Source organism: Ascaphus truei, chromosome 7 (assembly GCF_040206685.1).
Source record: "Ascaphus truei isolate aAscTru1 chromosome 7, aAscTru1.hap1, whole genome shotgun sequence".
Taxonomy (NCBI): domain Eukaryota; kingdom Metazoa; phylum Chordata; class Amphibia; order Anura; family Ascaphidae; genus Ascaphus; species Ascaphus truei.
The window spans coordinates 60,356,209-60,381,064 of NC_134489.1; the positions used below are offsets into that span (position 1 = coordinate 60,356,209).

Here is a 24,856-nt window from a genome sequence, read left to right on the forward strand (position 1 = left end):
GGGAGGGAGAGAGAGGTGGGGGTTTGGGAGGGAGAGAGAAGTGTGGGGGAGAGGTGGGGGTGTGGGGCAGAGAGGTGGGGGAGAAAGAGAGGTGGGGGTGTGGGGGTGAGAGGTGGGGGTGTAGGGTGTAGTAGAGAGAGATGGGCTGTTTGGTGGAGAGTGGAGCCCGCGGGCCACACTATAGCTGTCTGCGGCTCAGATACCATAGACCAGTGGTTTCTAACGTTTTTTTAGTTAAGGAACCCTATGTGAAATTCTGAGGAACCCCCAACACTCTAACAGCGCGCGTCTGACATCATATGCATGGTAAGTGCTTCTGTATTTGATACAATTTTCAAACGACCAGACAATTGCAGGAAACCCCTTTAGGGACGCCCAGGGAACCCAAGGGTTCCTAGGAACCCTGGGTGAAAAACACTGCCATAGACACTGCTACTTATATTTAACATCTCCCGATCAATTATAACCTGGTGCTTATTCTCAACTGTTGCAAAGTGACATCACCCACTTGAGACGGGCAACTTATTCTTGATTGCTGGTTTAACAAGTCATATCAAGGTTAAAAATATAGCCTCATTTGAACAAACTACATGGGCAGCCCGTTAATTTAAACTCGCGAGCGATAAAATGCGATGTTGAGTTTAACACAAAATGTATTGTGTCTCCCTTCCAACAAATGGTGCCGTGCTTAACACACGTTAAAAATTCAATAAAAACTGCACAGAAATCTGCATTAAACTGCACTCACATGAAGAGTATCTCTTATTGCATGATGGAGCTGCAATACAGTGAAAGCGCTTATCAATGTAACATATTCTCTGTTATTTCAAGAACTGCACACGTTAAAATGTATTTAGCAGAAGTGGACTTATGAAACAACTGTAGCCAATCTTAAGAAGCATTACCCTCAGAATCCTATGTGTTTTTTAAAATAAATCAGTTCTGTAGTATTTAAGTAATAATCCCCGAAGAACAGGGCATTACTGGCTGGAAGAGTTGAAGGCCCGAGGCGAAGCCGAGGGACTTTAACCCAGCCAGGGCATTATTGGCCAGTAATGCCCTGTTCTGAGGGGATTATTACTATTATAGGCTAAATATAGGCATTTTTGTAGTCATATTGATTTTTATCAGCATGATTGTCTACATTCTTATGCTTTTACTGCAAGTTTATTAAACGTAAATTGTACATATACATAGACCCCCCCCCCCCCCCCCCCACACACACACACACACACACAGCAACCCCCCCCTATATACACAAACACACACTCTGCAGTCCCCCCTACACTGTGCAGCCCCCCTCCTCTACACCCACAGAACACACTGCAGCCCTCCTCCAGCCTCTACACACACAACACACAGCAGCCCCCCCCTCTACACCCACAAAACACACTGCAGACACACACTAACAAAACAGACTGCTGCCCCCTCTACATCCATAAAACACACACCAGCAGCCCACCTCTACACCCACTGCAGCCCCCTGTAAACCCACACACTGCAGTGCAGACACACACACACAAAACACTCTGCACCCCTCCTCCACCCACAAAACTAACACTGCAGCCACCCCTCTGCACCTACAAAACACACACTGCAGACACACAAATCAACAAAACAGACTCTGCCACCTCTACATCCACAAAACACACACCATCAGCCCCCCTCTTCACCCACTGCAGCCCCCTGTAAACCCACTTCACATACTGCTGACACACACCAACAAAACACTCTGCACCCCTTCTCCACCCACAAAACACACACACACTGTTTGTTACACTGAAGCCACACACACTGCAGCCCCCCTCTACAAGAACAAAACACACACAGAAGAAACACACCAACAAGACTGCTGCCCCCTCTACGCCCACAAAACACACACCAACAGAAGACACACACCAATAAAAACTGCCCCCTTTACACCCACAAAACACTCAGCAGACACACAAACATTTCCCTTCACTCTCTGCGACAGGGTGGGGGGGGGGGGAGTCAGTGCCTTGCTGGTGTGTTCTGTCCAATCACCTCCCATGTCTAAGTACAAATTTCACTCTTTATGAATAAAACATGAAAACTGATTGGCTGAAAAACATGGCAAACTGCCAAAAATTCTGGGCCATTACTGATTGGATAATGCCCGGAATTTTAACCAATCAGAGAGCAGGGATTTCAATAATGCCCTGAATTTACCAGCTTTAGCCTATAATAGATAATACTGCATTGATTTTTTTTACCCCACTTAATGCCATTTTGAATGATTTTGACTCTATTGAGCTTCCTTGTGTTGTTCTAGCAATTATTAAGGTAGCCCCCGCACTTCCTCTTTTGAATTAGGCGGCCATATTGCGTGCCCTGGGAAGCAGGATCTTCACCGATAGATCACGGGAGAACGGGTCAATTGGCAGTTTAAATAATTACATTGCCTTAAAGGCAAGGAACTGCTGCATTTATTAAAACAAAACAGAAATGGCACGAGCCAATTACATTTTTAAAGAAGCATTGCTAATTTTTTGTACCAAATGTATTTTATCCAACATAAGGAATTGCCTGAGGTTTTCACAACGAAGTATGGTGCAAATTGAATTATTACATCAAGCAACACGTTCCATCCATAAAAATGAATCTGGCTTATATAATTATGTATTACTGGTGGTATTTTGTGTTGGTAAATCAATTGTTAATCAGCTGAGCGCCAGGCAGATCCTTCCAGCTGTGAAGGCATTGCAATACACAGCCGTACTCTTACATGGTGTAATTTAATGTCATGTTCATAGCACTTACTTACCATGCGAAAGGACAGGAGAAAGCAGATATGAAGGTGTGAGATGTTTCTTGAATGACATACAGCTAGTCTATTAGTCACGACGCTGTGCAATGTGCTGGTTTTATTATCAGTGAGTTAGTAATGTGTTACAACGTTAGAAACTACGAAGCTGGAAGCACCAATCCCTCGAAATAATTCTTTATCCAAACATGTCAAATGGAAAATACTCGCCACTAATGTCCGTTATCCTGATCTATTTTCTCTGAGCTACTTTCAATTATATGAATGTGTCACATACATGAGGCAAAGGGCACAAAGCATTGCTAATGTCTCAGGGGCAAATCCCAGTAGGAATCTTGGTTAGATGGGAAGCAGTTTAAAAAGTTGCCCCTTTTTAAAGGACTTTGATCCAAAATTACTACACTGTGCTAAGCCATAGTGTAAATTCATATGAATGGAAGTTATGGTGTACTACTTGTATTAACTTTAGGCCTCTGTATCTAATAGATGGTTACCATCAATAAACCCCTATATATCTATCTCTATATATACACACACACACACATAAAAAAATACTTGGTATAGCTACAATTTGTACATTGCTTTTGTAGCCAGGTCCCCCTCTGCCCGTCGCCCCTCCCTCACCTGGCTGGCGATCGTGGGTGCTGCCGAGCCAATGGCGGACCCGTCGGCGCTTGCAGGAGTGAGGGGCAGAGGGGAACTGCTGCGGGGGTTGCCAGGGACGCGTGCGGCCGGTTGCCAAGGCCGCGATTGCGTTGTCAGGGCTCCCGGCGCTCCCGAAGCAGGGCGGCAAGGGCGCCGCCATCTTCTATGTGTTCGCGCATGCGCAGTAAGTCCCCGCATGCGGCGGCCAGCCAGGGACATTGCGCATGCGCAGTGACAGCGCACGAGAGGCAGCCAACCAGGGGAGGGCTCACAGAAGGGACTACATCTCCTATGAGCCCCAGGACCGCCCAACGTGACCCCAGGGAGCCAATAGGGCTACAGCATCTCCCTGCAGGGGAGAATGGATACATTTTGCGGGCTTGGAGCACGCTAGTCAGTCGGCGCCAGGAGCAGCTATGGGAAGGAGGTAGGGTGCAGGAGTCAGTGACACCCTGCACTAGGCCAGCAGCCCCCTAGGCCCCAGATAGCCCTGAGTCACCAGTACTTGAGTGTTGTAGGGACAAGCCCCAGGTTAGGGACCCTGCCCCTTACTACACAGAGTCAGTTAGGGACACAGCGGACGCTGCGCGTCCATCCAGAGGTTTGGGCTCAGACCTACGCTACCGCTGCAGTAGCCATCCGGGTGGGATCGCCCCGGACGGTAGTTCATGGATTCGTCAGCCTTCGGATCCTTTGTGAAGCTCCTTGGCAGGCCCGGGCACTGGAGTGCTCGGCAGGTAACCAGCAACAAGTGCACCAACGATCCTACATATATTATTACTACGGGACTAGTGGCTGCGCAGTCACACATATCCTCTCCCTTTAAGGGTGCGAGACATATTGTGTGGGGTTACTGGACACGGGGTGGGATCACCCGGTGTAGGTGGGAGCGTCCTGCGAGACACAGTAGTCAGTGTCTCCTCTAGAGAGGGACACCCTTTGATTTATGAATAAGTACATGCTATGCCGTAAAGCCAGTCCTGTTTTACACCAGTGTGCTTATCGTGATTGTTTCCTGTGAGGGCCTCCTCCCACTCCGTTGGGATCCCTCCCAGGTGGAGGCGTTGCACCATGAGATCGTATTATATGTATGTACCCCAGGCTCCCCAAGCGGAGGCTTAGGCTCCTGAGAGCCACACAGGTTACACAGCAGGTAGCGTCTGTATTCACAGGGAATACCCGTTACACTTTCATAGATTGACCAATTGTTTGGGGATAGAAGATTAGGTTTCACTATTAAGTACATCCATATTTTATTTTAGGTCACTCACTATTGTTTTTAATACAAGATACATTTGATCTAATATTAATTGCTCCTCATATAATATGTCTATACATCTAACACGATCCTCACTACTAACCTGAGAGAGATCAGTAATTATTATTAACCAGATCAATGGCATATACACCTAACATGATCCTCACTAGAACCTTGAGAGAGATCAGTGTGATAAGGGTAGATTTGGCTGTTTCTAAATAAAGGTTAAGCCCGCCATAACCCGTACCTGTCAATAATATGATGTATTTATTTAGGCATGTACAGTTTATTGTACCAATCCTATATCTATATACAGTGCCCACATTGGGCTGATATTATATTCTGTAGCCTGGTTCCAGCTCTTCAGCAACTAGGGGTTAACTGTATGTGTAATGTTTTAAATGTACGGTCAGTTGTGTGGAAGTTGGGTACTGTATATATCCAGCCTCAACATAAAGGAGATCCTGGCAGAGATAAGGTGAGTGGATTGGGATATTGTCCAGCGAGGCAGGGGTGTGGACTCAGGTGTGGGGAAAGTGTTTGGCCCAGAAACTGAGTCACCTATCCCTTAAGGGGGGAGGACAAGGGGAACCGTTGCCAGGACTGTGCTCTGTAGGCATGATTACCATAGGTCCATTCAAATGCCCCACTCAACTTAAGCCCGCCCCTGTGGGCTGTCCTGGAAGTCCAGTAACCTCCCTTGCTTAGAATTGGTCCAATACAGGCGAGCTCTCGCTCTCTGATTGGACCCCAAAGATAATCCGCTCTTGGATTGGTCGAACCTCCGTCCTCCTTTTTAGTGGATGGAGACTGAGGACTATATCAATAGGAACCCGTCTTTGGATCCAGAGACTTGTGGAAAACTCAGAGAGCCGAAGTGGACCCTTTAATATCCAATTTCATCCGAGGGTGTTCCGGAGACTTGTGGAGGAGTTTGGAGGGAAGTGATGACGTGTCCTTTAAAACAGTTGGCTAGCAGAGAGCAAGGCAGTGCTGCCACTACCATCAAGAACAGGGGAGTAAGTTGGGAATGCATATCAGGGTGGATTTCTGGATGGAGGTCCCCGTACCCGGGGCTCTAGGTTGTTCCCCCACTTGGGTGAGTTTGTGGGAATCTTATGTACTGGAGGTTTGTGGAAACTTTTTTCCAATAAATTCCCTTTTGTTCAACTCTGCAGTTCTGTCTAGTGTATTGATCCCTGGTGTAATTGTCCTGGATTCCCATGAAAGGCGGGTGGCAGAGGTGGCATCGCTAGGCTCAGCACTAATTTTTATCCAGAAATATCTGTCCCGAGTACGGTCTCAACTATGACAGCTTTGCCAAGTTTTTCTAAGATACCGACAGGTATCTACGGTCTTTCGAGACCCATTGCGAGATGCACCAGCTACCCGAAGAGTACTGAGTCAAATACCTGGCTCCTCAGCTGTGTGGCAAAGCAGGCATGGCGCACCGAGAGATGGACTGGGAGAATTCCTAGGACTACCCAGTTGTAAAGGAGGTTCTCTTGGCCAGATATGCCATTATGCTAGAGATATACTGGGCCCAGTTCAGAGTTCTGAACAAAGGGTCCCAGGACACACATTTAGAGTTCATGTCGCAGCTGGAGCACCGGTCTAAACGGTGGATTGCCGGGTGTGAGGTGACTAGGTTAAAGGCCCTCCATGACTTGATGATCAAGGAGCAGTTTATGCTTCAATGCGTGGCCAAGGTGCTGGGAGTGGGTCACCAACCACAAGCTGTCCAGTGCAAGGCAAGCGGCCGTCTTGGCAGACAACTTTGTGACCGCCCATCTCCAGCTCCGGAGATGGCCCCCAGTGCCCTTACCCCACCAGTGCCCCTTACCCCCGCAGTGCCTTTCTTCCCCCAACAGCCCAATTCCGCCTGAACTGGTGCGAGATCCTGGCAGACAACCACAGCGCCTACCAGCGTCCGGCCATTCCCCACTGAGTTTACCCATGAACGGCATCGTTTTGGGTTTAACCAGATGGGGTGCAAGAAGCACGCCAGCCCCCCCCCCCCCCTCAATGTTGCAGGTGCCAGGCAATGTAAACCAGCAGCCTGGGCCATCGCCTGGATAGGTAACCCACCCACACCTGTGCTCCCGATATCAGTTGCAGAGATCCAAGCGACAAACCCCTTTCTCCCAGCCAGATCAGCACCACAGGTTGCCACGGTCAGTCTCAGTCTTAGTCCCACAGATGTTATCCAGGAGATAACCTGCGATACCTGCCAGTGAGTAGGGCAACAAGGAACCCTTTGGTTCCAGAGACTTGTTATGGAATGCTCAGAGAGCTGAAGTGGACCCTTTAAATATCCAAAACTTGCAGAGGAGTTTGGAGGGAAGCAACGGCAGAGAATTTAAAACTGCTGACTAGCAGAGAGCAAGGCAGTGCTGCCCCTACCATCAAGGACAGCGGAGTAAGTTGGGAATGTATTTCAGGGTAAACGTCTAGATGGAGGTCCCCGCACCTAGGGCTCTTGGTTATTCCCCCAGTTACCCCAGTTGGGTGAGTTTGTGTGCGAGTCTTATGTACTGGAGGTTTGTGGAATCTTTTTTTCCAATATATTCACTTTTGTTCAACTCTGCAGTTCTGTCCAGTGTATTTATTCCTGGTGTAATTGTCCTGGTCTTCCTTGACAGGCTTTTCTTTCGGGTATCAGAGGTGGCATCGCTAGGCTCAGCACCGATATTCTTCCCGGAATATCTGTCTTGAGGACGGTCTCAACTATGGCAGCATTGCCAAGTTTTTCTAAGATACCGATGACATCGACGGGTATCTATGGGTAACATGCTCATCAGTACAACCCAAAAGAGATCAGTAATTATAATCAATGATTTTCACTTCAGTAGATCAATTGGGAACCAGTATATAAGACAGGGCTGGTATCTATGGAACTCACTCTTCATGAAGCAGGAGACAATCTGCAAAACACCTAGAGTTTATATGTGTATACCAAGCTGATATGCCGACATTGATTGCGACACTGAGACGCTGTATTATGGACCTGCTGGGGAACTTTTTGGAGAAACTCTTATCCTATCCTATCTATCCTTCCATAGCCACATCACCAGGCTTCAACTCACATGGCACCAAGCAGCAACTGAGGATGAGGGAATCCCACCGCACTGCAGAGGTAGCCTACTTGTGGAGCAGATGAACACTAGGCTATACCACGGGCGATGCCAGCCAGCGAAAAAGGAAAACCCCTACACAAAGACTAAAAGATGTTCCCACTACAGACAAGGGGAATCACCCAAACTAGCAGAACTCACTGCAATCTAAGATCTACAGCAGGACTCACATCCAGATAAGATATATTTTTAAGACACTCATTGAGTGCATTATATTTCGTTTTTGCTCCATATTTTAATTTATCAAATGTTTATTAAATCTTCTTATACTTTAAGGTGTCTGCCTTTGGCGCTTCTGTTTTCTATTATATCGGTTTTCAAAATTCACGGTGACAGGTTCCTTCCCCCAAGAAGCATCAATTGACAACTCCAAAAGTCATTTCTTGACTCTACTCTGGGCTAGAAGCTTTGAATTTATACAAGACTTTCTTTTCTCTCTACAGGTTTAATACCCCAAAAGTGCATTATATATATACACACACAGGCAGTCCTCGGTTATCCAACGGAATCCGTTGTGGAAGTAGCGTTAGATAGAAAAACTGTAAAGTGAGTCCCATGTTAATCAGTGGCGGTGAGCGTTGGGTAACGCATTCAGGTATCGGAAAACGGCACTTAGGGTTTCATTGTAAAGTGTTGGATATGCCATTCGTTGTAAAGTAAAACGTTGGATAACGAGGACTACCTGTGTATATATATATTCTTACATATTATATTATAATTGTATCTTAAATTTGGTATGAGCAACTGGTGCTTTGCAGGTGCATTCACTCTTACATATGATATTGACACAAATTAAATACATTTTCTTTTTCACTAACATGTCTACAATTGAGAAAATATCGTTTTTTCAAGAATAATCTCAAAAGTCCTATCATTGCCAGTTTGTGTCCTGCTTTGTGGACATTTCATAGCATAAACATGAAGAATCCTGAACAGCAACATTAAATGTGGCGTGGAAGATAATATGATGGAGGCAGCCATCTTATAAGTTCCCCAGCCAAGGTTGACTTGTATTCTTGTAGCATTTTTACTCAAAGGGCAGAGACCCCAAAGCAATGCAATTTGTAATTAATTTCAAAAGAAAGCAAAGCAGCCACATCTTTGCTTCCATCATGGTTACACTATTTTAAGGGAACCAATCTGATAAATCCTTTACAAATTTTTTTTTTTATTGGCTACCAGGGGATTGCACCTTTTAAAACAGAGTTCCCCAACATTGCTTGTCATGCGCATAAGGACATAGCCATATTAAGCATGTGGCTGCAAGGAAAAGACAGGGATATAGAATATGGATCTTGAAAAAAACAATTTTTTTGCCCACAAATAAGAGTGAATGCGCCTTTAACTCCTTCAGGGTTGGACAGAATCCTCTAGTGCTGAAAGGGTGAAAGATGGAGATGATGGTACGTACACAGCACTAAGTGAAGGCTGAGCCTGTACTGTTGGACAAACCTATTTTAGCATCTGCAGCCTTCACCCCTCTACGTCCTGCTTTCCTCCACTCTAGAACAGGTTTCCGGTGGCCTACGTGAAGTAGAGAGGAGCTACCTGCGTGGGCATTGACATTCCAGTCAATATCCATCAGCAATGCTTTGATTCTCCCCTCTGGCATCGGCATCGTAGCTTCATCGTCCAACGTTGGCAGCACCGGCTCCGTGGTTGTACTCTGTCTCACGAATTCACCTGTGGGAGGTTCTGAAACAGATAAAGTAACGCTGCATGAATGCCACCTCTCTCCAAGGTTTGTCCACCGGTTTATTTTCACAACCAAACAACAATCTCTTTTGAGAGGTCTTGGTGCACGTTTTATTGGGACAACATGAAAACGGTCCATCTCATCAACTCCTCCTCTAAGCCTCGCTCTATGAACCAATGTATCCCTGCTGCCTCTATGTCAGCGACACTCTTCTCCCGATGTTAAGTTTTGTACAGATATAGCCAACGGTACTGTAACCCGTGGCGCACTCCAGAGGGTCAAATTTGGCGATGGCCACGCCACCTTCTCACACATGGCTGGTTCAAAACAATGGCCGCTTCTCCTGCTGGTAGTTTGTGTATGTCCTGCTGCAGTGCTCCAGGGGTTCGCAATAACATTGGCTATGTCTGCATATGTTGAACTTATCTCTGGTCACATTGTGATGCTAATAGGTTAAATCAGAGGTCCCCAACTCCAGTCCTCAAGGACAGCTAACAGTTCAGGATTTAAGGATAGCCTCTCACTAGCACAGATGGCCCAATCATTTTGACTGAACCACCTGTGCTCTAGCAGGGGTATCCGTACAACCTGCACTGTTAGTGGTCCTTGAGGACTGGAGTTGGGGACCTTTGGGTTAAATCCTAGTATCGCTACTCTTCTTTATTATGACACCATACATTTTTTTTTAAATTCACAATTTCACTTTTTCTATGAAAAAAAGTGGTTTCTTTTAAAAAGTCTTTCCCGCGGCTTGAATCTTTCTAAAATACAACGAGCTTTGCCTCAACGTTTCTTAAATGTAGACCTTTTCAAACCAGACACAGTGTCACTACTTGTTATTTCTTAAGCCACTTCGATCACCGACTATTATTACGACCTGTATTATTTACGATTTGCTCTGGCTTGCGATCTCTGTAAAGTGATATGTTCATTGTTTGTCGCTACATAAAAACATATCCATACACATATACATCTAAAAGAACTTTTGTTTGTGATCTTGAAAGCTCTCGTACATCTGGGAATAAATGTTCATGCTGAACAATGGGAAGGTAACAAAAGATGAAAAACAAGAATTGGCTTGCACACCGGTATTTGTAGAAATTGATCTAAAAAAGGAGTTAGCTGGAATCCATCAGCAGGAACAGATAAAACCACAAGCGACAATCCCCACAATGGAGATGTTTGCACAACTTGATGCTAAGCCTACAGGATCAATTTTGGAGATTCTGTTTATTCAGGAGACCAAAGAAGTCTCTTCTTCAAACGTGATGTGTCGTCCATTCAACATCGAGAGGGACAGCGTTAAATTGGTGTGTAAAGATCCTATCATCCTCAAAGTACTTGTTTTACAAACAGTATTTGTAGCCTGTGAAAAATGAATATGTTTTCCATCTCCCCGAGAACAACTGAATTGAAGCATATTAGCTACTGATGTTTCTCTGTTTGACTAATGGATGAGATAGAAATTAATTACCAAATACAGAGAACACAGCAAAGAGATTGATTTGACTGTGGGTTTGAGGACGGGCAAACAGTCTCATCATCAAAGATATTAAAGATTGTAAAAAAAACCAACACAATAACCCCCCAAAGCTGGACATGTTAAAATCAGGGTTGCCACCTCTCCGGGTTTGACCCAGAGACTCCAGGTTTCAGGTACAGTCAATTGCTGTAGCTGTCCTTAATTTCAAGTATCACATTCCAAGGACATACTTGAAAACGAGAGATGCCACATTGTATTTTTTCCTGGTAAAATATTTTATAAATTGCAATACAAATGGCAGGGGATATTAAATATTTAATCAATCTGGTACTTCAGGGGTTATGTGTTAAAAATACAAGAATTGTTTTATGATGGATCAAGAACATTCCTGTGTCTGTGTTGAGCTACAAAGAGTGCTTAATGGGGGGGAGGGGGGTAATCACTGATGACCCACTAAAAATGAAATATGTATAGTTTAGAAAGCTGTGGATGATAGCCAGATCCTGGGCTTTCTGCCTCAAAGAAAACCTATCCCCTGTGCATCAGAGAGAGGTGACAAACAGGTCACCACTTAGTCTGAGAGCTTTATTAAATATAGGATATAATGGGATGACATCTATTCTTAAGAATAACGTTTAGATATTTGTAATTGTTGCAAGGAGACGGATACAATAAGGCCAAACCCTTCACGTTTAGGAGGTGGCAACGAACACATCCATTTGTCTCTCAAATTTAGGAGCAAGCCGGTCAAAATGAGTACTGTTACATTCAGCAAACTAGCCTGAACCTATTGATATGACTCGTGTGTCTAAGTATTTTGGACACAAAGTTAGGAGGCCTTTTATATATTCAGTCAAATTTAAACGTTGCAAGAAGGGAGTTTTTACTTTTAAGCCATAAAACTGTCAACCCAGTAGCCGATCTATATATTCTTGTAATAATCTTTTTCTGTAACCAAAGCACTGTATTTGTATATATATATATATTAAAACAATACTTTAACAACTGATGTGTTGAGCTATGAATGAACTGTTTGCATGCTTTGTATAGAGTAAAGTACATTTTCGGACACATTTTGCTGCAACATTGTGTTAAGTGCATAGTTTTCTGTAATAAACGTGGACCGTAGACCCTGGCAGATAGATACATATTTTATTTACATATTTCTTGGGTGGTGGGAGCGGGTAATATTGCAACCGAGTAAAGGGTAAATATCAACTCATTTGAAGTACCTTGTGGAGGAGAAAGGTAAGTTGGTTAGTTTAGCCGTGTGTATTAACCCTGGTTGCATATCTAAGTCACGTGCTCACTTGTGTGCTGTTCGTGACAGATGGTATATTGGGACGGATTGAGGTGAGATATTGTTCATTTGAGGGACCTTTGCAGAAGGTGAAAAGTGGGTCAGCTAGTTATCTGTGTATTAACCCTTGTCCCGTATGCAGGTCATGTGCTCACAGGTGTGTCATACGTGACACAAATATATAGTTCACTGTCATCCTAGGAGGGACCAGCCCTTTCAAGAAGGTCTGCCAGATTTTATAATCTCCTCTATAAAAATGTATATTCCATTTCATTAGGGTTTTAGGCACAGTACATGGGTTTTAAGAGAAGCAGAAGTGTATATTGTTGGATCACGGTTGTGCCACTACAGAAACCTTGTACTATCTATTCTCATGCTATTATCAGGCTGCAGATAAGTAGGTACAGCCCAAGCATTACCTCCTGGGCGAGTTGTCTCCTCTCTGTTCACCTGCTGGCTTTGGAAATGAATGAGCAGTGGGATAATGAGGAGTTCCTTTGGTGGGTCACTGGCATGAAGTCTCCTCTTGCATGGTGGAGCTGGCGCAGACGCCTCCAAAATTGGAGGTAACTTTAAGGATTCCTGTACCTGATAACAGAAACAGAGGAACGTGGTTTGGGAGTTTCAAACGTGTTTAAAGCAGAAATCCCCACAAACAGTCCTCCCCCCATCCTTTTTTTTACAGGATAAGAATTGAGTGGTCTTCCTGAGTTGAACCGCTGTATTTTTAGTTCCGGGGTCCCACTGGTTACAGAGATACTTAGTTGTGAAGCTACATGTATTGCATACAGGTTTCTAAAGGGGATCTAAAAGGTTGTCCAATAGGGACACACAACCGATGATGTTTCAGGTTCCTATTGGCTTGAGATTTAGCAGCCATTTTGTGTCCTTTGAGGGAGATTTAAACTTGTTAACTTCACCGGTAAGGGTGGAGAGGGGCAGGGGTCCCTTGAGCTGAAAATAATGTGGTTCAGCTTCAGGTGACCCCAGGTTCTCCCACTGTAAAAAAAAGGTGGGGGGGGGCCTGAAAAAGAAAAATGAGTAAGGGGGATTCCTGTTTTAAGGTGCAACCCATATTAGTTTGAATTAAACTAATCTGAAAACATCATAGTACTTCTTAAAGTAGATTTCCTTTTGCTCGTGGCTCTATGTACTCACTTTGAATGTAATTCTTACTATATATACCCCTTATAATATAAGCTCTTCAGGGCAGAGTTTACTATAGTCCAATTTCTACATGTTTCGTGCATTTTTGCCTGTGTAGTATAATTATTCAGTTTACATGTAAAGCAGCAATACAGGCTGAATGTTTAATTATTATTATGTTTTTCATATTAAATTAACTGGGGCCGGGGGGGTCCCTGAAACTCATCATTGGTCCCCCCAATAGTTGTAGCTTGTTGTGCCAGTTTTAACACGAAAATACTAAAAATATGGCGCCAGACTACAAACATGGCCGCATGGGTCACCAATTGAAAGCTGACTTTGCGACTTTTCTGTTTGCCGACCTGGGAGGCCATATTGTTTCGCCGGTTTGCCCGGTGAAACCCCTGGTTCATGGATAATAAGGCACAACTGATGAATTCAGGGAACATTTGGGTTGCACATTGATACCCTGATATCCAAAACCTAGACTAAACTAGGTGTACTTTATAGGAACAAATCTTCTCTCAACCAGTTGGTCAGAAATCATATCGCACAGCAGATGCTAATGCCAATTATAGACTATGGGGACATAGTAGATGGTACGGCACCCCAAACTCACCTTAGCAAACTAGACCCCCTCTACAACTCAATGCAGCTTTGTCCTCCAATGTATCTACAACACACATCACTATGAATTGCTCAAAGAACTAGATTGGTCGTCACTTGAGTCTAGGCACAAAGTTCGTCTTTCATGTCTTGCCTTCAAATACTTTCTGGGCAAGTTACCCGTCTATCTGAACAAGCTCCTCACCCCTACCACATGCAGCACCTATCACCTGAGATCTGACTCCAAAGGACTGTTCATGGTCCCACGGTTCAACAAAGTATCCGACCGCTCCTCCTTCTCTTACCGTGCACACCCCAACTGGAACAACCTACCAGAGACTCTCAAATCCGCCACCAGTTTAAGTTCTTTCAAAACTAAAACTGTCTCACATTTTAATCTGGTCTGTAACTGTTACATAAGCCTATAACATATATTATCTCTTACTGTCCATGCAATGTCTTTAACTAAAATGTATTACCACTGCTCACTTAATGTAACTATGCATTTGTAGTTAAATGATTCAAGACTTGCATCTAGTCCATTTTTTATCAATATACTGCACAATTATTGTTTTTTATGTTTTTTACCTACATGAGGTGTTCCTGACTGGATCGCTCCCTTCCCACCCCAAACAAAGACTATGTATTTGTAACCATGTATTTGTCATCATAACTCTGTGCCCAGGACATAATTGAAAACAAGAGGTAACTCTCAATGTATTACTTCCTGGTAAAACATTTTATAAATAAATATTAATAATAAATTTTAAAAATCTGTACACCCGGGATTGGTGCTTTAAAAGTACAATTCTATTAGTATTAAAAAACATTCTGAAAACAACTTAACAGTGTAACTGTCTCTCTTAAACAAATGGAAACATTCGGCTGTTTTGATTTCTTCGGAAGTTAGAAGAATTTTCTTTTCATCTGGACCAATGGGGAGTGGGGGGTGGGGAGACATCATTCAAGTGTTTACTCAACCTCTAGCTTAGTGGTTCCCTAATTAATACATCTTATTGCCTAGTTATCAGACTATTGCTAATAAAACTGTGTGACCGATCCCAGGCAGTAGAGTGTCCTGAGCTCGTGGGGGAAACACATGCTGAGTAAGGCCCCAAACTGCACCTCAGTGTATGCAGACAGCATGGGGGGTATAGCTGCCAATTACAGCGGGACCTTCCACAGTCCCGCCCCACAATGCCTTGTCACTGTGGATGTAAAGTATTGTGGGGAGCAACTTTGTAAGTTCATGCTGTAGCTATACCACCCACACCAATGTGCATTTCGGGGCCTAACTAAGTCCCCACACAGGCTCAGAAACCCACTATATTGCCTGGGATCTGGCATTACATATTATTTTGGTGAGCCCCTTGGAAACAGCTCATGAACCTCTAGAGGGAATCACTGCTCTAGCTCTTCCTGTCCTTGCTAAAGGGAGAAGGGGGAGGGTAAGGGGGGGAGGAGGTGGGCTCTGCCTTTGCAAATTCCTGTTCGGCACATAGCGATATAACACAGAAGGGAGCAGCCAGAGGAAATCAATCTCCTCCCAAGTCTCAGCTCATCATATTAACAAACTAGCTTTAAAAATAATTTAAAAAAATACTTTTGGGTGTCTGATGTTTGTAAAAAGGCATCAATCCTGTAACTGCCATTGGTTCAGTTTGTTCCTACAAGGGACCGAACCTTTAATGCTTCACCTCTTAAATTATGAAACAGTTGGTCCAAGTGGTAGAGAAGGTGTTATGTCGCTAAATGTTTTCCCTTTATTGCAATCCAAATGAATATTGCTGGAGGAGATTGCACCTTGCTTTGTCCCCAAATCCCGTGACAAATAAAGATCACCTGCTTTGTGTGTAACTCCCTCCCAAAACCATGTTCTGAATCAAGAGATTGCAGAACAGGGGGGAAAAGTCCAACCTCTGGGAGGGCTTCTTCTTTTTCGTAGTGTTGCTTGAAGTAGTCTTGTTTACCTGTAAAACAAAACACAGTAGCAGAGTTAGTGAGATGCAGAACTCGCAGCTCAGAGAGTAGGACCTCCAGACTCCATCAGAGGAATATGTGTCATATCAGTTACAATGTGGACCCTCTAGTCTAGTCTAATCTCCTTCTGTTCGATCCCCCTCAACCCTGTTTGATTCCCCCTGTTTTTAACATGGTTAGGAGGCAGGGGGTCCCCAGAGCTGAAAATAATGTGTCTAGAGATAAGTGAAGGTGTTCAAATTCAATTTTCAAGGGGGGAGGGGGAGGTCGAATTCTCACACAAGTTTTAAAAAAACTCTGGGTTTTCTTCAAATGTTTAAATATTTGACCGTTCTTTCCACTTTTTTGGAAATTTTTAAATATTCTCCGATTTTCAAAAAACATTTTATTTTTTAAATTGCAGCAAATTTTTGAATATTCTCCAATTTTCTAGTTTCTTTTCCCCCTCTCCTGGGTTTCCCTTTGCAAATTTTTTTATTAATCTCAAATGTTAAAATATTCTAATTTTGTAAAAAATAAAAAATAAATAGCCCCTCTCTGCCAGGAACTCCCCATGTTTCCGAGATACTTACAGCTGAAGGTAGCGCTAGTGCCGTTGTCCCCTCCAGGTGAAACAAAAACGGTGGTGCAAATCTCCCACGTGACGTGGGCCAAAAGGAAGCTGTGATGCCATCCTCTGCAGCTTCCTATTGGCCTGGGTCACTCGGGGGACTTAAATACAAGGAAGTATCGGAGCAACCTTCTCTGGTAAGTATCTTGGGAAACAGGGGGGTCCCTGGAAATACTGCAGTGCAGCTCCGGAGAACCCCTTCTTCCTGCCCATCTAAAAAAAAAAAAAAAGGGGGGGAGGGGGGTCGGGGGTGAGACAGCAACGTTAAAGTGTAATGAATTCAGTACTGTGTCCTTCTTCAGGTTTCTCTTGTGGATGTTTAAAAACAGAGACAGAACATGAAACACAGACAGAGCTCAGTGCACATCCAGTGAAACCCATACACGGTACAGTGCCTAAATATATATGTATAGATATCTATTAAATAAAATGGTCTTTTAGTTTAACATTTTGGCCAAAGTGTTGTAAGCCCCTGAGCCACTACACGGCAGACCACATCTCAAGGGTCCCCAACACTAATATAAATTCTTAATAACCTGTACAGGTGGTCTGAGATGTACAGATGTACAGGTCTGAGATGGTCCAACCGTGTAGTGGCTCAGGGGCTTACAACACTTTGGCCAAAATGTTAAACTAAAAGACCATTTTATTTAATAGATATCTATACATATATATTTAGGCACTGTACCGTGTATCGGTTTCACTGGGTGTGCACTGAGCTCTGTCTGTGTTTCATGTTCTGTCTCTGGTCTTAAATATATATCGCCATGCTCAGTAACACTCCTCTGTGACACCTATATGCTTATATATATGTTGTGGTTATTGTGGGGGTTTAATATGAGCTTGCAGGTGTCCTGTATGTTCTCTTGTGGATGGTTTGACTGCACTCACCATGTTGGAATTTCTTTCTTCCAGCTAAAGGGCCTCCATAGAAAGTCATGTGCGGCTGCCTGTGAAAAAGAGCAACACTGCCCTTTCCGAGGGAGACAGCCACGCTGGCAGGCGGCTTCTCAGGGTGCTCAGCCCTTTCGCTTGTGAGATCATCTTCACCTTGATGATTCTCCAGTAGCTCCCCCTGCTCCGGAGCAGAATGATAGCATTAATATCCCAGCTGTAGACGTTGTGGTGCTAGAAACAGGTGCCTTAATCAACCGGCATTGGGTAACAGCAGATGGGGGTGTTTGAAAAGGATTTTAATATAAAGTTTTAATTTAAAGAGGCAATCCAATCCAAACATATGTTGTTTTTGTTTTGTTTTTTTTAACCATAGGGTTGAAGCATGGGGGTCTTCGGAGCTGAAACACAGTCATTTCAGTTTGGGGACCCCTGCTTCCGGAGATACTTACCTCCGTAGGGGGCACCGGTAGCCGATCGTCTAGCAGAGATCACGTAATGGCAGTGTTTCAAAGCTCCTGCGCCTGCAATACCGTGCACCCCAAAACTGGAGCAATCTACCGGAGACTCTCACATCCGCCACCAGTCTAAGTTCTTTCAAAACCAAAGCGGTCTCACATTTTAATCTGGTCTGTAACTGTTACATACGCCTATAATATATATTATCTCTTACTGTGCATGCAATGTCTTGTATATAATGTATAACCCAGCTCACTTAATGTAACTGTATTTGTAACCATGTATTATTTGTCATCTTAACTCTGTGCCCAGGACATACTTGAAAATGAGAGGTAACTCTCAATGTATTACTTCCTGGTAAAATATTTTATAAATAAATAGGATGCCGTGACGTCATCCGATGCGGGTTCCTATTGGCACGTGTGACGGGGAACTTTAAACTTGCAGGAGATACTGGCACCCCCTTAGGGCATGGACAGCGCTTAGGTGCTGACCCGCGCTGACGCTCGACAGTGAGCCCCTGCAGCCGCAATCAGAGCGGCTTTAGCAGGGGCTCGCGCACGCTTCCGCAGGCGTGCGGAAGCGTGCTGACTTTCACCCGACAGTGACATTTTAGATTGAGCACTGAGTCCGCTCACGTGACCTCCAAAGCAGCCAATGAGGAGAGGTGAGTGGAGCAGGGGGAGAGATGTGGACGGGGGAGAGACTGCCTGGCAGCGGGGTGGGTGAGTTTATGCTCGGGGGAGTTTGGGGGGGGAAGTGTCCCAAGGGGACAGGGGAGAGACTGCCTGCCAGAGTACCGCCTCCCGCCCGCCTCGCAAGCGCGCTCACTGCTTCGCCGGCCAGGCAAAAGCTCCTGCTTGCGCTGGCCAGGCACAGCATGAGCGCGCCTCAGCATGAGAGGCAGGAGTATGGACGTGGCCTTAGGTGGCACCAGTATCTCCGGAAGCAGGGTGTCCCTGGAGCTGAAATTAATGGGCTTGTTCAGTTCCAGGAACATCCTGCTTCAAACCTGCGTTAACAGAAACAAAGAAAATCACTTGGACTGCTCCTTAAAGACTCTTTAGCCTCTAGGAGTGCTATATCCCCAGTGTTAGAAGTATCTATCCTGCTAGATCATTTAGTAACATTGCATCAGCCTGTCATTAATGGCGAGCTGAGAGTTCTGGGAAATAACATTGATGTCTAGGATACCTGGAATGTCTTGTACCATAAATGACAACCAAAGTGGCAACATGGCAGCTCCCTGTTCTGCTTGTTCTAAAGGTCTATCTATAACTTCAGTATCTTTGTAAAAAGTGACCTCCACCCAACAAATAATGTTTAAAAAGAACAAGATCACATAACTCAACTGCTAATGGGAGATCTTGCAGTACACAATTTAATTAAGCCAGCCTTGGAAGTATCTCAACATATTCACAAACCCTAATAATTATATTTGGAAGAGTGGTGGAGCATATGTTTGCAACATATAAGAACTTCTTGTGTGATTAGAGGTGTTGATGAAAACAAATGTATTTTTCATTCTAGCTCTTTGAGTGACTTTACCTTTCGAGTATCCCATATTTCCCTCGAGTATCCCTTCTTCCAGGGGATCTCCCTTCCACATGGTTCCACTGTCTCCGGACTAGGTTTCCTCAGAGTAACCCTGCCGGTTGCTGGTAGAGCCGACTTCTTTTTGACGTATACTTCACAGGCCACCACATCATAGCCCAGATCTTCCTCATTCTCAAGCTCCTCCTGAACAGGGGTACAACGGCCTGAGGGAAAGGATCAGAAAAGATTCATCCAGGTATCCGACTAGACGACGTAGGCCCTTGCGGCTAAGGTAGTGGTATATGAAACCAGAGCCTCGCAGTTTAAAGTGCCAGGTCCATGTGAGCCTGGGCAAGAAGGAGAGACCTGGTTTGAATCCCAGTTCCGTGTTATCTTGCCCAGGTCCCCACGTGATGAGCATGGACTGTAAATTCCACTATGAACGGTGATGCATAATTTGTCAGAGCTAAAATGAGGACACGGCCATTCCTTTGTGCAATCATCTTGTGCCTGAGGTTGGACAGGGTTACGTTGTGTCTGTATTGTTCTACTATGTACATTTTAGGATACACAGAATAGTTATTTTCCGGAATGTTTAAAGTTTAAAGATATGAATCTGGTATATTTGCAGAGAACTATGTACACCAGATTATGGATAGATAGGGAAGAAATAACAACTGTCGTCAGTGGAATCCTTCAGAAAATAGCACAGGAGCAGATAATCAGATGTAGATCTGAAACACATTTTGCATTTCCAAACTCAGAATGTATAACACTATGCAATTCAAAATAGAATAGCGCGTACACGGAAACAGAAATGAGTTAGTGTGACTACCTAATACCTGGACAGTTATTCCAGGCCTCATTTTTTATTCATATTGTCTCAGTGCTGTGGGAATGAAAGAGAAACCCATCTGCACCTTGTAATTTGAAGTGAGTTATTAGCCATGCATGGCCACATGTGAATACTTTAGACCCAGCGATACTAAACAGCATAAGGAATCCCCATCCGTGCGACATATCTGAAACTCAGAATCTTCTAAACTTTTCTGGGTTCGCCTTAGCTCTTGGGTGTATTCTCACAGGAGCTATGAAAACACGGTCTGGACTTTTAGAAGCTCCTGGGTTTGCACAGGGGGGAGGGGAGTATAATGAAGGTACTGCTTCAGTCGGATACTACCAAGTAAGCATCTTGCTATTGGGATGGGTACCTGACGTGGTCAACACATCTGTCTGAATCCAGTGAGGGAGGTAAGGAGAGGTGAAGACAGGCAGGCAGTGATATTTTAAGGGAACAGATGACAGGTCTTGATGTCTCCTGCAGTTTTCTGCTGCGTTGGTTGTGGGCTGTTGAAGTTGCACAGGATCCCTAAGGCTTCCTGAAAACACACACAGAAACATCAGCACAAAGCCCCCAGTGAAACTAAAGTGAAGGCCAAACAGAGCTTTTTATGCCCTGTGTCTTTTGGGTTACATTCTAAAACCTGTTGGGGGATTTATCAAACTTCACTCCAGTCTTGAAACAGGCCACCGGGCTTGGGAAATAAAATGTGTGCATTGTTATTATCTAGCGCAAAATATTTGCATTAAAGTCGGGTAATGCATAATGAAAGATACTCCCCCTTCACTGAAATTTCACAATGGCTTTAGCTAGGAAGGTATGTTAATGCAATGCGTCGCTGCTCACTCTGGTGGTGAAAGGGTTAAACGCATTTATCAAGCGGTACGTTCTCTTTTGCTTGATCATTTAAGAGATGATCAGCAGCATTCCAAATGGTGTCCGAGAGATCCCTATATACAAAGGGTACCATGGACCATTTAATCAACAACATGTAAGGAATCTGACCCTCATTGGCCTTAATGGGTGTTTTCATTTAAGGTTGAATTTACTGCAATATTTAAGTGAATAATATCCTTAAAATCCATAAAAGAGAAGCATGGTGGATGCAGACTTAAAGTAGCAACTTCACATCACTTGGAAGGAAGTTGATAAATTGTTGACTGGCAATTACCTTGCTTCCCACTATATTGAATAAAGGCCTAAGATTTTAAAGGCGCAATCCATCAGAATTTCAATATTGATTTATTTTACTTAAAGCAACAAAATATTCAAAATCCTATGTTTAAAAAAAAAAAAAATAGCTCTGTAGTATTAGATAATACTTTCCGCCGTTATTCTTTTCAACTCCTAATGCCATTTTTATTCCTTTTTTTAATGTACTATAGCAACTATTTAGAAAGTCACATCCACTCCCTCTTTTGAAACAGGCACACCTTTTTGAGCTCTGCCCTTTGGCAACAAAGTATCCCAAACAGATCTGTTTCAGTGTTCCAAGCAGCAGACGGACTATTGCCGCACTGAAAGCTGTAACAATAATGTGTTACACTTAGTAATATAATGTTACATTACAGCTGCAGCATTGTACAGAGTGCAGAGGTCCGCAGAGCTATAAATAGCATGGTTCAGCCCCGAAGGATTCCAGGTTTGAATTCTCTAAACATATAAATAATAGTTACAACAACAACAACAACAAAAAACGGGTAGGCAGAATCGCTGCTTTAAACCTCTTTTAATCAAAATTCTCTACTGGACGTTGCAAGATGTCCGAAATGGGTACAATGGTACCACACACGCATAAATGCAGCAAAGAAACAAATGAAGCATCTATTCCCCATAGATCTTATATAGGTACAGTGTATAATGTTTGCCAATGTACAGCCAAGAGCTGCAGGAAATCTATTCAGAGAAGTATGCAGATTTCCCATAAGAGAAGCTTAGAATAGATTGTTTACTGACCTGCTTGTTGTAACCTGTAAACTATGTTTGGGTCCCAGGTCTGGAAGAGATGAGAGAGATATCTCTTGGGCGAGTACCCAGGCCGGATCTGTCTGTCACTTTGGTTCTCTTCTTCGTGAAAAAAATGCAGGTACGGCTGCCAGCGGGTGTCAGTCTGACCTTTCTAGGGGAACAGGACACGGGGCAGGAATTCAGCCGTGTTATAAGCAGCAAATGTCGGTCTCGTGTAAATCCCTTGCACATCAGAGCACTTAGCAACGTTTTATTGGTGTTGCGGTAAGAGGTCTTGGTAATGAGTATTCCCCAATGCAGACAGGTGTGTTGTACTGAAGGGATTAAAACTTCAAACCATCTAAAAAGTTTTGTGAGGTTATAAAAAAAAAAAAATTAAACCGTGTTCCCCTATAGTGCTATTTCTGAGAATGTAAACATTTCCATTAAAATGTAGGATTTATGGTGAGTTTTTTGAATCTTTTATTATTCTTAAAGCATTATTCCATATACCGTACTGTACAGTAGGGTGTCTGTTTCACCACTCAAGTTTTTTACTCCTCACGGATTTGTAAACTGTGTTTATTACTAAAAAATGAAGCACTTCTACTTTGTGATGTTACTGGGCTTCAAAGAGCCTTATCTGAGAGGCTTAGTATAAGGCAGTTATCTGATAAGTCTCTTTGAAGTCTGCATGGAAAACAGCTCAGTGCTGCCCAGTGGGGGAAAAAACAACAGGAGCTGCCATGTGAACACTCTAGTGCAGGCTCTGGGCCTTGTTTCATAAAATCAAATGAATAAAAAAACAGCTAGGAAACAATATAAAAATATGCTTGGGTTATCTGCTTTTAAGGGCATCACATAGAGCTCACTTTCAACTTTAGGGACAACTGCACTTATACTAAGAGTTTTGTTTTTGAAGTGAAACTTCTTTAGTGGCACCTCTGATGGGATAAAACTGGATGATGTGGGGCGAAATGTGAAACGGAAGTGACGTCACATAATAGACGCCACTCCGCTCAGACCGCCCCTGTCACATGTTGCGGCGGCGGCAATAGCCGCCGGCGCCGCTCCTAATCGACGCCGCTCCTAATCGCCGCCGCCGCACCCCCCGCCCCCGAGCCCCACCCCCCCACACACCGTGACATATGCGGCGGCGATAGCCGCCGCTCCTAACGGCTGCTGCCATGCCGCGCATGCGCAGTTGTGATGGCGCCGCTGACGGACGCCACACATGCGCAGAAGCGGCTGGCAGCGGCGGCGTTCCCCCCCAAAGTTTCGTAAAAATAAATAAATAAATTTGAACACAAAGTTCGCTAAAAGTTTTTACTCTAAAAAATGTGGGCGAAATGAACAGTCGAATCGACATTTCAAACTTTTGCCATAGAAATATTGACCCGGAAACAGTGTCGTCTTAACGCATGGGCACACCGGGCAGTTGCCCGGGGGCCCCACGAGCATAAGGGCCCCATGTTAATCTATGCACAGGTGCAAAAAGGGGGGGTGTGAGGCGCTTCTAATAGAGGTGCAGTGATAAACCTTAAATGGTGCTTAATAAATAAAGTGAATAATAAATGTGAAACAGTAAACTTCGCAGCTTAACCCTTAAGGAGAAGATCCAATTCCTTCTTTTGTTGATTGCAGAAAGAAACTTGTGGGAAGCGCAGATGTCACCGTATGTGGAAAAAAATATAATATATAGTGTAATATGTTCTACAGGAAAAAACAGCTTCAAAAAAATCACAAGTGGGGACTCACAATTTCTCAATAAAATACCAGCAGTGTGTATGTATGGAAGACTTGCTAGACATGAAGTACCAGGCTTCAGCAGGACAAACCCTCAATAAAAGAGATGACACTCTTAGTGCAACATTGCATGTTCACTGTAAATGTATTTATAAAGCAATAAATATTGCACTCACATTTTGCACTATGTGCATAGACGCGTAAAATTATAGATGTGCAGCTTCAGTGTTCGCCGTCAGCCCCACTCCCGAGGTCGCGTCACTTCCGGTTTGGCCCGTCGCGTCACCTCCGGTTTGCGATCGATCGCAGAATTGATCCACACGGGTTCAGGGGGGTTCAGGGTGCACTTCTGGACAGCTGCTGTTCACTCAACGCGTTTCGCTTGTCTCCAAGCTTCGTGTCTATGCACATAGTGCAAAATGTGAGTGCAATATTTATTGCTTTATAAATACATTTACAGTGAACATTCAATGTTGCACTAAGAGTGTCATCTCTTTTATTGAGGGTTTGTCCTGCTGAAGCCTGGTACTTCATGTCAAGCAAGTCTTCCATACATACACACTGCTGGTATTTTATTGAGAAATTGTGAGTCCCCACTTGTGATTTTTTTGAAGCTGTTTTTTCCTGTAGAACATATTACACTATATATTATATATTTTTCCACATACGGTGACATCTGCGCTTCCCATAATCTATGCACAGACCAGAATTTAACACTAATTTTCCGATCATTGTATTGTATTGTATGTCTTTATTTATATAGCGCCATTAATGTACATAGCGCTTCACA

At 44.0% G+C, this 24,856-nt stretch overlaps 1 protein-coding gene across 5 annotated transcripts in view; it reads right to left on the reverse strand.

Annotated features, from left to right (window-relative positions):
* KIAA2012 (KIAA2012 ortholog) overlaps positions 1–24,856 on the reverse strand; it is an 88,393-nt gene that overhangs the window by 48,271 nt on the left and 15,266 nt on the right. For 3 of the 5 annotated variants that reach the window (XM_075608603.1, XM_075608602.1, XM_075608604.1), the window contains exons 3-9: positions 22,330–22,492; positions 20,744–20,911; positions 19,545–19,756; positions 17,535–17,718; positions 15,896–16,023; positions 12,721–12,889; positions 9,275–9,517 (exon numbers count right to left, since the gene is read on the reverse strand). In XM_075608603.1, the coding sequence (XP_075464718.1) occupies positions 9,275–9,517; positions 12,721–12,889; positions 15,896–16,023; positions 17,535–17,718; positions 19,545–19,756; positions 20,744–20,911; positions 22,330–22,492 (1,267 nt within the window). The remainder of the gene's footprint in view (positions 1–9,274; positions 9,518–12,720; positions 12,890–15,895; positions 16,024–17,534; positions 17,719–19,544; positions 19,757–20,743; positions 20,912–22,329; positions 22,493–24,856) is intronic. The other 2 variants (XM_075608605.1, XM_075608606.1) reach the window with 1 other exon arrangement.